Source organism: Lycorma delicatula, chromosome 5, assembly GCF_047948215.1.
Source record: "Lycorma delicatula isolate Av1 chromosome 5, ASM4794821v1, whole genome shotgun sequence".
Classification (NCBI taxonomy): domain Eukaryota; kingdom Metazoa; phylum Arthropoda; class Insecta; order Hemiptera; family Fulgoridae; genus Lycorma; species Lycorma delicatula.
Window position 1 is genome coordinate 108,621,748 of NC_134459.1, and position 15,786 is coordinate 108,637,533.

The 15,786-nt window shown below is 27.6% G+C and overlaps 1 protein-coding gene across 4 annotated transcripts in view; it reads right to left on the bottom strand.

The window, feature by feature from the left end:
• The window catches only part of LOC142325290 (cilia- and flagella-associated protein 157-like), a 42,181-nt gene that overhangs the window by 14,562 nt on the left and 11,833 nt on the right, over window positions 1-15,786 (bottom strand). For all 4 annotated transcript variants that reach the window (XM_075366841.1, XM_075366840.1, XM_075366843.1 and 1 more), the window contains 3 exons: window positions 12,708-12,861; window positions 8,529-8,652; window positions 2,520-2,663 (listed from right to left, as the gene is read on the bottom strand). In XM_075366841.1, coding sequence (XP_075222956.1) covers window positions 2,520-2,663; window positions 8,529-8,652; window positions 12,708-12,861 — 422 coding nt within the window. The remainder of the gene's footprint in view (window positions 1-2,519; window positions 2,664-8,528; window positions 8,653-12,707; window positions 12,862-15,786) is intronic.

Sequence of the window (15,786 nt, forward strand, 5' to 3'; positions counted from 1 at the left end):
AATAATTAATAAAACTAAATGAACTAGGTAACTAAAAATAGAACTTTCACAAAAAAAATTTGTATCATTAGGCCTACAATTTAATTTTTAATAGCACTATCAAATTTTGTAGAAAATAAAAGGTGAAATGAGGAGTTAATAAGTTATTTCAACATAATACAAACTGCATTTTTATAAATTAACAGCTGATTTACTCTACTAAATTTGTACATTTTTTAAGTATATATTTCCAGCTGATTTGTTTCATTTACAATAAGTAACAAACATCAACTGATATTAACACTGGAAGTTAATTTTTATTTAAATAAAAATAAATAACATCAGATGATATAGCGGTTTAATTTATTGTGTTGTTAATTATAAGTTATTTTTTATTATTATCAATATTATAGCACTGTTTTAAAGTTGTTATTGTACACATATGAATGTAAAATACAATGAAATTGTTCTTGCAGTACCTCTTTTTTATTAACAAATTTGAAATTTCAATCCAAAATTGAAATATAACTCGATAACGAAGGCATTAACAGAAAAATGGGTTTCACCATTGTTCTTCTTGTAAAATTTTAAATCGAAATAATGTGTCATATGTCCACCTTCATATAAAATATATACATAAAAAATGTTGACTCAATATGACAGACAAAAAATATATCACTTGTATAAATAAATAATATTTATATATATTTAACTTAACAAAAAATTCTTTTGTTATTGTATTTGACAATATTCCTCTCTGTACTAATATCTCAAAGACAAAAGCATATAAAAACTGTTTAACACCAAAAATACAGAATACGATAATGCTTCTTACCTTTGCTTATTCTTTTATCCTATTAGCGCTTTTGAGGTTTTCCCTCATCATCAGTTAAACTTCATCTTCCAAATTAAACATTAAATTCAAACTATTAAAATTATTACATAAAATATAATTTTTTTTTATTATGTGGCTAGCCAGCCACAAATACAGTATTGTACTTTACAGTACAGTATAGTACTGTATGGCTGCCACATTATTATGTAGTCACATAATAAAAAAATGTTTAATTTTATATTTTTTATTATTTATGACAACATATCTTTATATGCTATAATTTTAATGGTTTCAGTTTAATGTGTGATTTAGAAGAAAAAGTTTAACTGATGATGAGGGAAACCTTGAAAGCGCTATTAAAAAAAAAAATAAGAAGCATTAGTGATATAATTTCATATATAATAGTATAATGATAGTATAATCATACACTTTTTTTTTTTTAGAAATTCCCGTATAAATCATTATTATTTCATAAAAGGTACACAAGAATGCCAATCAATAATTGAGGATATACCATAGCCGATTTACAGTTAGACATAGTAATTAATCGTAATATCTAGTTGTTATGATTACTGTATGTTTGAAGGATAAATGTTTATGCTGTAGGACCACAACATTAGACTATTTTATTCATTATATCTTGCATAATACCTTTATAGTAATAAAAATAATATCACAGTTACAGATGTATAATGTTCCTTACATCACAGTTACACATATATGCATTCCTTAAGTGTAATTTTTAGCTTCACCTCAGTACATCATTGTTTTTGAATTACAGTTTTGTTTAGACAATAAAACTTTCTTGTAGGACAGAATCCTATTGGTCTATTTTTAACAATTACATTTATGGTAAATAAAAAAAAACACGCATATCTGCACAAGAAGACAGACTTTACATTGCTTACACCCGCATTAATTTGTAATCTGAAATGCACTACATACATTTGAATAATAAGTAAACCCTCTAAACACAAGCTGCATAATCGTATATGAAAGATACATGGCTATAGTCAACAAAACCTTAAATTGAGGTTATGATGTCTGTTGTCAACTTTAAATTGAGTGTAACTCAAAAATAACTCAACCAATTGTCATAAAATTTTCATATGTACAGCTTCAGATACACTATTACCGCATATTTAAATTTCAGAGAACTTTATCTGGCAATTTTGTAGATTTTCAAGCCACAAATTTTATACATATATATATATAATATTATTATTTAAAACAATAACATTACATCTACCAGCTACAGTTCAAATAAAAACCTAATTGTAGCATTTTTGAAGTCTTATTCCATAATCAGATGTCAAATTTTACAAACTGCCCACAATTAAAAATTTAAAATCAATTACTATAGTAAGTATAAGTATAAATACTTATACAATTCATTTTAAATTTCTAATTATATTTTTATTTATTTTTTCTGTGTATAATTTATAAAATTTGACTGCTGATGATGAGTTACACTATAAAAATGCTACAGAAAAGTGAGTGTTCTTACCTTTTATTTGAACTGTATCTGGTGGATATATTTGTTTTAAATTATATAATATATTTTATAATTTTAAAACATATATTATAAATATTTATAAAAGTAATACCGTACTTTCTTCAAAAAGTCTGTAAAAAACGACATATAATTTACTAATAAAAAAAACCTTATTTTATTATAAAATTAATTATCATTGAATTATAATACCCTTGTTTGAATTTCATTTCTTTTAAGACATTGCAATTTTTCATCTTTATGTAGATCAATTTCAAGCCGCATTATATTACTTTTTTCTTTCAAAGCACCTACTTCATCAGTCAGCTCTCTCCAAGAATCCATAAGAGATGCAAGCTGTGAACACAGGTCAAAATTATTAATAACCATTTACATATATTTAGCAAGATAAATATAAAATTAACAGTAAAGTATTCCTTCGCTGAACCTATATTAGATTTTAGTTCTCTCATACAATAATTAATCTTTATTTAAATTTCAAAGATTTTATTGTTCATAACTTCAAAGTAGCAGCAAAAATTACTCTTACTATTTTTAAGGACAATTTTATTAACCAATACTAATCTGGGAATCTTCATTCTTCTGACTTTCAGCTACAAATAAGTGACTACATCATTATTAATTATTTTACATTGTTATTGGACTGCAATTCCCGCAAAGTTTTTCTAGCATCCTACAAAACAGTTTTTCAAGGGCTGTTGATGTTATCATTAACAACTTGCAAAAAACTGCACCTATTACTTAACTACTGTGATTAGTAGGAGAGGTTTACCATACCAGGTATCTGACTGGATATTTTGTTTGGTTCAGCAGCTTACCTTAAAAAAAATTCTAAACCTGTTCTTTGATATTTCTTTAATAAATCATGGAAAAACACTTTTTTTCAACTCATATTTGAGATGATCAGTGAAAAATGCTAACGATTTGGAAACCTTTATAGGTACTTTGTAGTTTGGTGGAAGTGAGTCTACCTATGACCTAACTCAGGATTCTGATTCTCTCCACTACTAATCTAAAAAACAAACCAATTTGGGTTTAAGATATTTTGTCAGATGAAGATAATACATGTTTAATCAGTACAATACATGTGAATCTTTCTATTTCTTCTAGACTTCAGTCCCTTAAGTTTCTGAGATGTTTACTCCCATGAATATTGGAGGTCTAATGGGCATAATAAGTGTGAAGTGGCTTATTGAGTACACCAGTTTTCTAATGAAAATATTAAACAATATATGATATCAAATGTAAATATTACATTTCCTTTTCCATGGATGACTGTGAATTGCAATTATTTAATAAGAATAATACTTCAAGTCATCTCCATTTAAACAACTAAATGTGTTGTTTAGTGTAAGCGTACAAGGTATGCTCACACTGCAAGCGCATGCATTATACAAATATGACATCAAAACAATATTTGACTATAATAGTGTTTGTTAACCTAAGAATATTTTACTATGCACCTAGATTATCAAAAAAGTCAACGATGCACAACAGTGGTTGACTAAACAACACTGCGCATGCTATATATGCAAATGACGTTACAAAAAAAATTCACAAATAGATACGCATCAGCATATCTTGTAATATTCACTTGCCTTTGGTATGTGAGTTGGTTACAAATGAATAAACATGTGTACAAGTGTAGTGTGTTCATTACTCTATTTGGTTTTTTTATGTCTCACTCCAAAGGTCTGGTGGAAAAATACAGTACTTATTTTTATTATTTGTTATATAGTACTTATGTTTATTATGTCACATAAAAAGAGTTGTAAAATTAAATGGAACTGCTCAATATAATGAAGAAACTGAAAATGTTCTATGTATTCTTTGTGCAGAAGCAAAATCTCTGGGAAAATTTATTATGGCAGAAAGGTTGGGTTCATGGAAATTAGATTATTTGAAAAGGCATTTAATTCAAAAATTACATTCAGAAGCAGTAAATAAATTGAAACATTTGAAAAAGGTGAAATTTTTAAAATTCTAATGAAAATTTCTAGAGAACGTCAATTTAAAAAGAAAAAAACAAGTATGTGCAAAGTGAAGATGCTTAGAAAACGTGATATTGGCAATATAAAAAAAAATTCAATTAATTCCATTCTTTACATACATCAACACATGGAAAAATTTATACCTATCTCAAAACTGGAGAAGTAAATATTCTGCATTTGAATTTTTTGAATGCATAAGCTCTACATTTATAAAAAAAAAACATATTTAATGAAATGAGAAAATTTAGTTTTCATATTCTTATTGTAGATGAAAGTACTGAAACTTCTTTACAGAAAGTAATAATTTTGTATTTTAAATATTGGGTTCATAATGAAATTTTATTTGGAGGTATAGTGAAATTGAAAAATTGCAGTAGCATATTTTTGATTGTAGAATAAATCTTATAACAAAAATAATTTGGATAATCAAATATTGTAATGTTTACGGGTGATGAAGCAAATATTATGTTCAGGAAGAAAAATGGGGTAACAGCAATTTTCAAAAGAGAAATATTTAACTGAACAACACTGTGTAAACATAGGGAAGATTTAGGATTAGATGATGCATGGCAAAGTGTATCATTATGCAGCATATAGAAAATTTGATCAGAACTGTATATACAATGATTCACCGATCTAGCATAAAAAAAAATGTTTGAAGAATTAGCTCAAGTGTCCAGAGCATGCTATATCATTTAAACCATTAAACAAATCTAGATAGTTATCCAGGTATTTTGCAGTTGTTGCATTAGTAAAAAATTACAATATATTAATTGAGTATTGTAAAAGTCAGGTGGCTAGCAGAATGCAATAACCCATTTGTAAATATTATGAAAAAAAAAACTAATTCACAATATTGGGTAGCAATATTTGCTCTGAAAGATGTATCAGATGAGCTTACATCCTTGTACAAATATCTATAAAAAAATTGATTTAAAAAATTCAATATTTATGACACAAAATCTTTTGTAGTGACAGTGTAAAAGAAATATTATTGGAATGTCAAAATGATATTGATAGATCAGCTATAATTCGATTTATTGAATCCATTTAGAGACCAGATTACCAGATGAAGAATTAAAAGATTGGCACGCACTTTGTAATGAAATTATTATAAATTCAGGATACAATTTTGATTTTGGAAAACAAAATATAATGCAGCTTTCCATAAAATATTCAGAATTTACGGCAAATAGAAGCATTGATATAGATAAAATACAGAACGATTATTCAGAATGAAATTTACAATTCTAGAGAAAACTAAACTAGAACTGTTCAAGATAATTTTAACGATACATTAACCTTTATCGAATCTAACCCTGAATTTTTTAACTTTTCCTTTGTATGTAACATTAAGGGAAGTTTTTAAGCATCCATCACAGATTGCGAATATGGATTTTCTGTTATCAATTCCATAAAAACAAAATACAGACACAGACTCGAAAGTGACTTTATGAAAATGAACGCTTGGGTGACCTTATGAGAATTAAATTACATTTAGCCAATGGTCAAGAAATAAATACAAATGAAGTTTACAAAGAATGGATTTCTCTGAAAGATAGAAGACAAAAAGTTTAAAATGTTAACAGAAATGTTAATCTAAAAAAACAACAAGTTACCTATTTGTTTTTTTTTTAAATATATATACATATATGGATTGGACCATTACTTAATTAAAGTTAAAATAAAATTCACCCCGCATAAAAAGAAAAAATCCCAACCTAAAAACAAAAGAGCTTATGATCCACATAAATTAATAAACAATGCCATCTTTGAAGAAACAACAAAAAAAATCAAATTAACTAATAATTTAAAAGAACTGACATCCCAACTGAAAGAAATAGCTGAAGAACTAGCCCCTATAAACCCAAGAAAAAAACACCAATGGTGGAATGAAGAATGTGACAAAGCAGTCAAAGACCGACACCGGGCTTGGATCAACCACCAAACCCAGAAAACTGAAGAATCTAACCATGAATTCACCAAACAAAGGAAAATAACTCAGAAAATTATAAGAGGAACCAAACGACAAGCCCAAAAAAACTTGATTCAGCAAATAGAAGAAACTTCCAAGAAAACTAATTTCAGAGACTATTATAAAATTTTTGGTCAGGCTCTTCAAAGATATGAACCACCCACCCTTATGCTGAGAGGAAAAAAAGGAAATATGGCCCACACCAATAAAGAAAATGCTGAAATTTTGGCAGAAACCTTCAATAGACTCCTCAACTGTGACGACCCCCCAGAGCTTTTTGAGATTGACACTGAAACTCCAGTTAAAACTTCACCGGTAAATATCAACCCGTCAACAATTCAAGAAGTTCTCGCAGCCTTAAATGAAATAAAAAACTACAAAGCAAGCGGAGAAGACCAGCTTTTCGCAGAACTCTGGAAACACTCATCAGTTTATTCAGTCAAAACTTCCCTACATCTATGCCTCGTGAAAATATGGAACGAAGAAAAACTTCCAGAACACTGGACCACAGCCCTCATCCATCCATTACATAAAAAAGGGGATAAAACTAATCCGGAAAACTACAGAGGCATATCTCTCCTGGATTGCACATACAAAATCCTGTCGAGAATCATATACAACCGATGCAAAGACCAACTTGAACTGGAACTTGGGGAATACCAAGGGGGATTTAGGCCATGGAGAGGTTGCCCGGAACAAATAATATCCCTAAAACTTATGATGGACTTATATAAAAGACGGAAAAAACAACTAATAATCACCTTCGTCGACTTTAAAAGGGCCTATGATTGTATACACCGACCATCCATGCTGAATATTCTGAGAAACCTGGGCCTTCACCCTAAACTCGTAAACATGATAAAATTAACTTTAACCAATACCCAGTCCAGAGTGAAATTCAGAGGTGAACTCTCTCAACCCTTCTACATAAAAACTGGATTGAGGCAAGGAGACGGCCTCTCGCCACTCCTTTTTAACTGCGCCCTCGAATTTGTCATGAGAAAATGGTATGAAATAAATCCCAAAAATATAAAAATGGGTACTAAGAAAAACTCCATCACACTAAATTGCCTAGGATTTGCAGATGACCTCGCTCTTTTAGCAAATAATATTCAAGAAGCCAAAACACAAATCATGAGCCTTCAAAACCTAGCACAAAAGATAGGGCTTCATATCTCTTTCGAAAAAACTGAACTAATGGCCATAGATCCTTTGGTAATAGAGCACATTACGGTAAACAATCAGAAAATTAAAATAGTAAAACAATTTAAATATCTAGGGGAAATAATAACTTATAATTTAAATGAAAAAGTGACATGGCAAAACAGGACAAATAAAATGATTAAATCCCAAAAATTAACTTGGTCAACATATAACAAAAAATGTCTTTCTGCTAAAACAAAACTTAAACATTATAAAACTGTAGTACAGCCAGAAGTCACCTACGGAAGCGAGACCCTTTTCAAAATCACTCAGAAAAACCGAATTGAAAAAATTCTGAAAATAGAGAGGAGAATTGTCAGAACGTGTATCAATAAAAAACACCAATAAGAAGGCCAATGGTGGATTGTGCCAAATGAGGTGGTGTATCGAGAAATAGAGCCTGTTACTGATACTAAGCGGAAAAAAAGAATCTCTTTCTTCGGTCATCTCATAAGGACACCGCAAACAAGACTGTCAAGAAATATCATTGAAAAGCTCTGGTTCCAAAAGCTAGAAGTAGGATGGATCAAAGAAATTAGAGAAGATATGAAAGAATTGGGAATTTCCCTGACTGACCTACAGAATAAAACTGGAAAAATTACAAAGCTAAAAGATAAGAGCATTAGATTTAAACAAAAGACAGACAAACGACAAAATACAACGAAGAGGGTGTTTACGGATGAAGAAAAGAAAGCAAGATCTGAACGGATGAAGAAATACTGGGCAGCTCGAAAGAGTAAAATAACACGCTTTTCTCAGAAAAGATCCAACTAAAATTGACTTAAGTGGTCCCATGTTGGCCGTAAAAGCATAATAATAATATGAATGTATTGTATAATTGATACTTATACATATAATAATAAAAAAATTTGTACAAACTGATTCTTGAATAATTATTTTTGGCCATAATTGATTTTTGTGCACGTACCTTTGAAAAATATTAGTGACTTTGGTTACAATTATTGTTAATTATAAGTAACTGATTACATCAACTCTCCAGTTTTAATTAAAAATATTTATTATTAATATTACCTCATTATTTACAGCAACATTTTCACGAATTACTCTTTGTGTTGTTGCTGCTATACGCATCTGAGTTGCTTTCTGAAAATCTAATGATAATTTTAGTAGTTTGTTTTCCATGTCTTTTTTAAGTCTGTAAAGAATCATTATGATTTCTGTTTTCAGTTTGTGATTTTGAAATTATTTTAACATAAGTAAATATTAATTAAAGCTAATATGTCCATATATTTATTAAGAAACTATATATTCGTATGTCAACTGATATATAATTATATATTATATAATTAGCTACTATATAATTATATAATATAAGACTTATTCAGCCACTCTACAAAGTACAGAATTAAAGAACATTCTTACCTTACTTTTTTTAAATTAAAGCGCTTTCAGGCATAAGCCCATCTTCAGTAATGTTTTCAAATTTTACATTTACACAATAGATAACATGATATGTTAAAATTTATAGAACAAATATTTATTCAGTCAATAAAAAAAAAATTTACTCTGAAATAATAATTTTAAATAAATTAAATTCTTTTTATGAAACATTAAACTTTACATATGAAATAGAACAAAATAGGAAAATAAAATATTTAGATGTAAATATTAAAATAAATGAAAACAATCACATAATAACTGGAGTATATAAAAAAACCTACCTAATGAAATTGTTATAAACAGGAATTCCAACCACCCTTGGTCTAACAAAATTAATATTTTTAAAGACATTATAAATAGAGCAATAAAATACATAAATGATAAGCAAGAATTATATAATGAAGTAAATAATATAAAGATAAAATGTAAAATAAAATACAATAATTGTGAAAAAATAATTGGAAAAATAAATAGGACTATTAAAGATAGATTTAATGAACATTTCAGGTCTTTTGAAAATAAAAAATAGGTTTCTCGAATATAGCAGACCCATTTAATAATTAACAAACATAATCTAACTAGTTTGGAAAATAATAATTGAAAAAGTAAACACTGAACATGAAAGTAATAATAAAAAATTAGAAATTTTAGAAAGGTATGATATATACATATATATATATATATATATATATATATATATAACATATACGTATTCAGCCTAATGAATCTACAGATAGAATTTAATGAGGACATTCTTATAAATATTATTTAAGTGGTAATAAATTGATAAGGAATTTTAAATAAATTAGATAATCAGTACAACATGCTAAAGGAAATTTGAATATTATAACGTTTTAAATTTTAAAAAATCTTTATTGACTGACAAATATTTGTTCTATAAAATTTTAACATATCATGTTATCTATTGTGTAAATGTAAAAAACCAAAATTTTAAAAACTACTGAAGATGGGGTTATGCCTGAAAGCGCTTTAATGAAAAAAAAAAGTAAGGTAAGAATGTTCTTTAATACTACATTGTTTAGCTACTTTGTGGAGTAGCTGAATAAGTTTTATGTTATATAATTAGCTAGATTTTATGTACAGAGCAGATATGGACTACAGAAAAATTCAATTTAAATAAATTTATATATATATATATATATATATATATATATATATATACACACACACACATGCAAATTAACCCCAAACACAGATGTTATATAATAAATAAAGTAACTTTTATTATATACAAAATTTGTACAATTTGTGAGAATCTAGTAATTAATATGCCCTCCTTTATTCTTAATCACTTCATGAACATGATCTGGCATTAACTCATCAATTCTACGAGTACTATACATTTTTTGATATTATTGGTTTAATGGGGTCAATTTCTGTGGTACAAATCATTTTTTGACTATTGCCTAAACATTTTCAATGGGATTTAAGTCTGGAGAGTTGCCTGGCCATAAACAATTTAATGTTTAATTCTTAAAAAAAACTTTCCACTTTTTTTGTAGTATGAAACAGCACCAAATCTTATTGGAACAGCTGTTGCCGTAAGGATTGACAACTGTTGTTTTGAAGTTGTGTCGCAATCCTTTCTTCAGAATCTTGATATATGTATGACTTTTCAACATACCATCTGCTTTAAGTAATGAATAAGGGCTTTCAAATGTAAAACCCCAAAATATTTTTTTCTGGAGATTGTTGCACATGACCCTGATCTGATGCTTTCCTAATTTATAAGAACCCTTTGCCCCTGAGTACAAAAATATGGCTTGTTTAAAAACAACATTTTTTCAGTTCTTTGGCCCAGTTTGCATGTGCTTTGGTTCACAAGAGCCTTTTTTTGCACATTACTGGTGTTAAAAGTTGCTTTTCAGCTGGCAATTGAGCTTTCCATCCAGCTGCAAGGAGTCAGCATATAATAGTTGTCACATGTAAATCTGTTCCACTGGCTGCTAATTCTCGATGTAAGTCCACAGCAGATAATTTTAGATAAAGTTTACTTTTTCTCAGAGTAGTAGAAGTAGAAGTTTGTTTTATGATCAGATTTTGCTTAACTTTGAGGTGAAAAGGAACCAGTTTCTTTAATTTTTTTTAGAATAGCACTCACTGTCCCTTGTCACATTCTGAAGTTACTTGTTAATGATCATATTAGTATGCTCAGGAAGAGAAATAATTTTTTAATGCTTTCTTGGAGTTATGTACATTATTATAAATTCAAGACAGAACAAAAAATACAAAAGTATGATTATGTAATAAAAAAATTAAACTTTCACAAAACATTATTTATAACATGAAAATTGTTAAATAACCTCACATTACACAGACAACTTAAAGAATGGGTGTGATCATCGTGATCTCGTAGGGGAAGCCAGAGATCGAATAGTTTTTTTGTTTATCCTGAACAATCAAAAACAATTCCTCTTTATATAATAGTATATTATACAGAGTGTTTCTAAAATGGTGGGCTGGCTATACATTTTTGGATTCTACTTGTAAAACTAAACAAAAAATATCCTTAAGAAAAATGGCAATTTCTCCTTCGTTCCATTCGAATCACATTAATATTTGGTAGGTGTCTTGGTAATAAAGTTTTAAAATTAGAAAAAAATCAGGACTTAAATGCCTTCACAAATTACAAAATGGAGGCCAAGTTTATTTTTCAATCCATTATATCTCCATAAATATTAATTTTATCAAAATCTATGTTATTTGCTACACTATTAAGCATTTTATTTTGAACAAAATGACATTTTATTTTTTTACATCAGTTAAATAGTTGGGTTATGAGAAAACTGATGTAATTTTGTGTCATAGTTATTAAATCTATTATTGTGAGAAGATTCTTACTTAATTTGATACTAATTTACAATATCAGAATTAACAATAAATAAAAACAGCATTTATAATTGAATTGAACATAAAGTGGAGGACATGAAAACAAACATAATTACATCAATTTTCTGCCACAACTTGGCTATTTGTTAACCATTTTCAAAAATAAAATGTCATTTTGTTCAAAATAAGGCTTAATATTTTAGTAAATAACATAAATTTTGATAAAACTAATATTTATGAAGATATAACAGATTGAAATATAAACATTGTTAATGTTTATTTGTAAAAACAAAATGATTTTTTGCTAAACTTTTGATTTTTTTAAAAACTTTATTACCAAGACGCTTATCAAATATTAATGTGATTCATATAACCAAACTCGAGATATAAGTTTTTATTTAAAAATAAGAAAACGGCAGACAGAGGAAGAACGAAGGGGAAATTGCCATTTTTCCCAAAGGTATTTTTTGTTTAGTTTTACAAGTAGAATCAGAAAAAGAATAGCCAGCCCACCATTTTAGGAACACTCTGTATATGAATGTACATACGTGTATATGAATAAACATAAAATATTTATGAAAATATAACAGATTGAAATATAAACATTGCTAATGTTTATTTATAAAAACAAAATGATTTTTTGCTAAACTTTTGTTTTTTTTTAAAACTTTATTACCAAGACTAAATTGATTCATATATTAATGTGATTCATATATCCAAAGTTGAGATATAAGTTTTTATATAAAAATATAAAAAATATAAATGAGTCGTGTACATTAACAAATTAATAAATCAATTTGTTTTTTCCCCCCAACAGTTTGTACATTGTCTTTGTTTTTCAACAAACAGTTAGTTTTCGTTTGGCAGAAACGCCCACCCCTCTAATATTATTTGTAATAAATTATGTTATGTTTTATTTTACCCCTGACTTCTTACTTTGTAATATTACACTTAACTTACTCATCTTTGGCAATTATAAACTTTCTTTCAACTTCATATAAAGTTTGTTTATGCCTTTCTTCTTGTTCAGCCATTTGAGCTTCTTGTGTTAAGAATTTGTTCATCAGTTCTTCTCGCTGGCTTCGGAATTCTTCTAATGAATTTAGCTTACCATCTGTAAAGTTACAGTTTGTATTATGTAGAAGATAGGTAAAATCATTCTGAAAATTTGCATTTTTTTATGATTTATTGTTAGTAATTGTAATGTTATTTTTCTTAAGAGATTTTGTGTTGAACTTTTAGTATTTCTTAGAATTATACTTTTAAAATGCTTATTTACCTTAAAACAAGTTCTTAGACCAATTATTATTAGCATATCTTAATTTGACAAGACTAATCATTCTTAAAAAAATGTAACAGGTTGAACTGACTGTTCAATCTGTTATATTTTGTGATATGTTATAAATATTTAAATACTTTTTCTGTACATATTATAAAGTATAATTTTTAATTATATGTAATAATGATATACATGCTCTGTAATGTTTTTACAAGGACTTTGTTTTTCTTGTAGGATTTGGGGCCTATGATTGTATGTTCCTAATTACATCAAGATTCCTTACTTTACTTTTTTTGCAGTTATGGGTTTTAAATGACCCTTTATATTTGGATGCTGACAGTAAGAAAACAGTTATTCATGATTGAAATTGTTAAATCCATATATAAATCGTAATAACATTTATATACAAGGTTTTACCTTGTTTGTTAATTTTTAGGTAGACTATTATGAAAGTTAAATTTATTGATAAAAATACACTAAAATAATATTATTTTTTTATTTTTTTTTTATTTCTGGATATCAAGCTCAAAGTTACTGAAGTTTTTTATTCACAAATTTCTGCTTATTTGCTCAGAATTGTTTTAATCCATCTGCATATTAAAAAACATTTTACATTCTAACAGTGACAAAAAGCAGTTTATGTTTGAATTTGAAAAAAAATAAAATTTTTCTTTACGTTAAACGTTGGTTTAAAAATTACTTTAGAGGTTGGTTGACACAAAATATTATTCAGTTCCTGATTGATGTTGGAATTTTAGTTATAATTTGTACTGATGTCAGAATAGTTTATTAGAAAAACATCATTTAGACTTAATGGTATAAGATATAGGTATAGTGATTTCATGTTTATATAATGCTTTATTTATTATGTAATCAAAATAAATGAGATATCATTTTAATTTAATATATATTGAGAATTTTTTTTTGTTAATTGGTTTTATAAAACCATGTAAAAATAAATACAAGCATAGAAACCCAACAATCAATTTTTGGATATGATGAAATCATTCTTCATCTAAGAGAGAAAGAAAAAAATATTGTATTATGGTATCTTATGTCTGTGCCTGCTGCTGTTATCTAGAGAAATCTTTATATCTTATGAGAATATTTTCTATTAGGCTGTTTACAAGAAACCATTTCCTTTTTCTTATTACAAAATTTATGGTTCATTCACCCTCTAAATACAGTATTTATATCATAAAGACTTGTGCAATTGTGGAGTAGTGTATAATTGTATAGTATTATAGGTTACTGCTTGGAAAAGTCAATATTGTAGTTTAATATTCTGGATGCGATTAGCTTGTTACAAGTATTATGAATTTAAAAATATTTACAATTCAGACTTGTTTCACTTATGCAACATTTTTTCTTTTTTTTTCTAATTCTTAATTGTTTCATTGCTTTCCAGTTGTCTATTTCTATGACATTTCAAGATAGACACCAAGTGTGTACATTAAATATGTATATAAGTGTATTGTGTAATAATAATAGTTATATGTATATATATCTAATATTATATGAAATATGAACCACCAAAACACAATAATTATATAAGTTAAACTTAATATTAATTTCCAATAACTAGTTTTCAAAGATTCCTGCATCTTCAGTTGGTATTAAACTCTACATCTATTACATTAAAACATAATCTTTTTACTTGCTTGTCATTTTATTTGAAATTATATTTTATATTTTGAAATTTTCAATAATATTATGAGGGTACTTGTAAATTTTGCTGTCCAGTTCTGTTTATATTAACACAGTGGTGAATATATTAATGAATTATTTGAATATTAAAAAATATATATATATACATACACATACACTACTTAGATAGGTATTAAAAGATTAAAACCTTTGGGACCACTTTTGTATTGTATTAGTAATACTTCTTAAATCATTAGTTAAATGTTTGACACCTTTTTTTTTTTATTAAAGCATAAATTGTTAAATGTACTACTTTCTACCAGGTTTGGTAATAATATGCTTTTTAGAAACCAATTTTCTCACCTTATTCATGTAGATTTTTCAGTCATCAAATACTGTAAGGATTTAGTTTTTTACTGAGAATTATTGTCTTTTTCAAATATTATACTTTGTGTTTACTTCTTAGAGAGGGTAGGTATAGCAATACCAATTTTTCATATTTGCAGCACACCAGAAATTAGAGGTTCTCTTATTCTAGGTGCTCAAAAATACGATCAACAGATTAATAATATGTTCCACTAAAAATCATTGACTGAGATAGTATTGATGAATTGTGCATAGAATTTGCAGTGAACTATAAGAAACTCTTTATTCTGTGTTCTTTATTGCCTAATTTCACACAAAAAAATAATAAATTACTTTATTTTAAAAAAATAAACTTCTGAATGATGAACAAAAACCAAATTGTATAAATGAGATAATTAATTTTTCCTCCTCTATGAATCATGAGACCTTGCCGTTGGTGAGGGGGCTTGAGTACTCAGTGATACAGAGTAGCTGGACCGAAGGTGCAACCATATCGGAGAGGTATCTGTTGAGAGCCAGACTAAGGAATGATTCCATGATTCCTGAAAGAGGGCAGCAGCTCTTTCAGTAGTTGTTAGGGGCGTGAGTCAGGACGACTTAAACGGCCATATCAACATCACTCAGTCCTCTGAGTACTGCGCAGCTGAAAGCAATGAAAAACTACAGTTGCTTTTTTTCCAAGAAAATGTGGCTCTCTGCATTTTCATATAGCAATGATGGCCTTCCTTGGTAAAATATTCCGAAGGT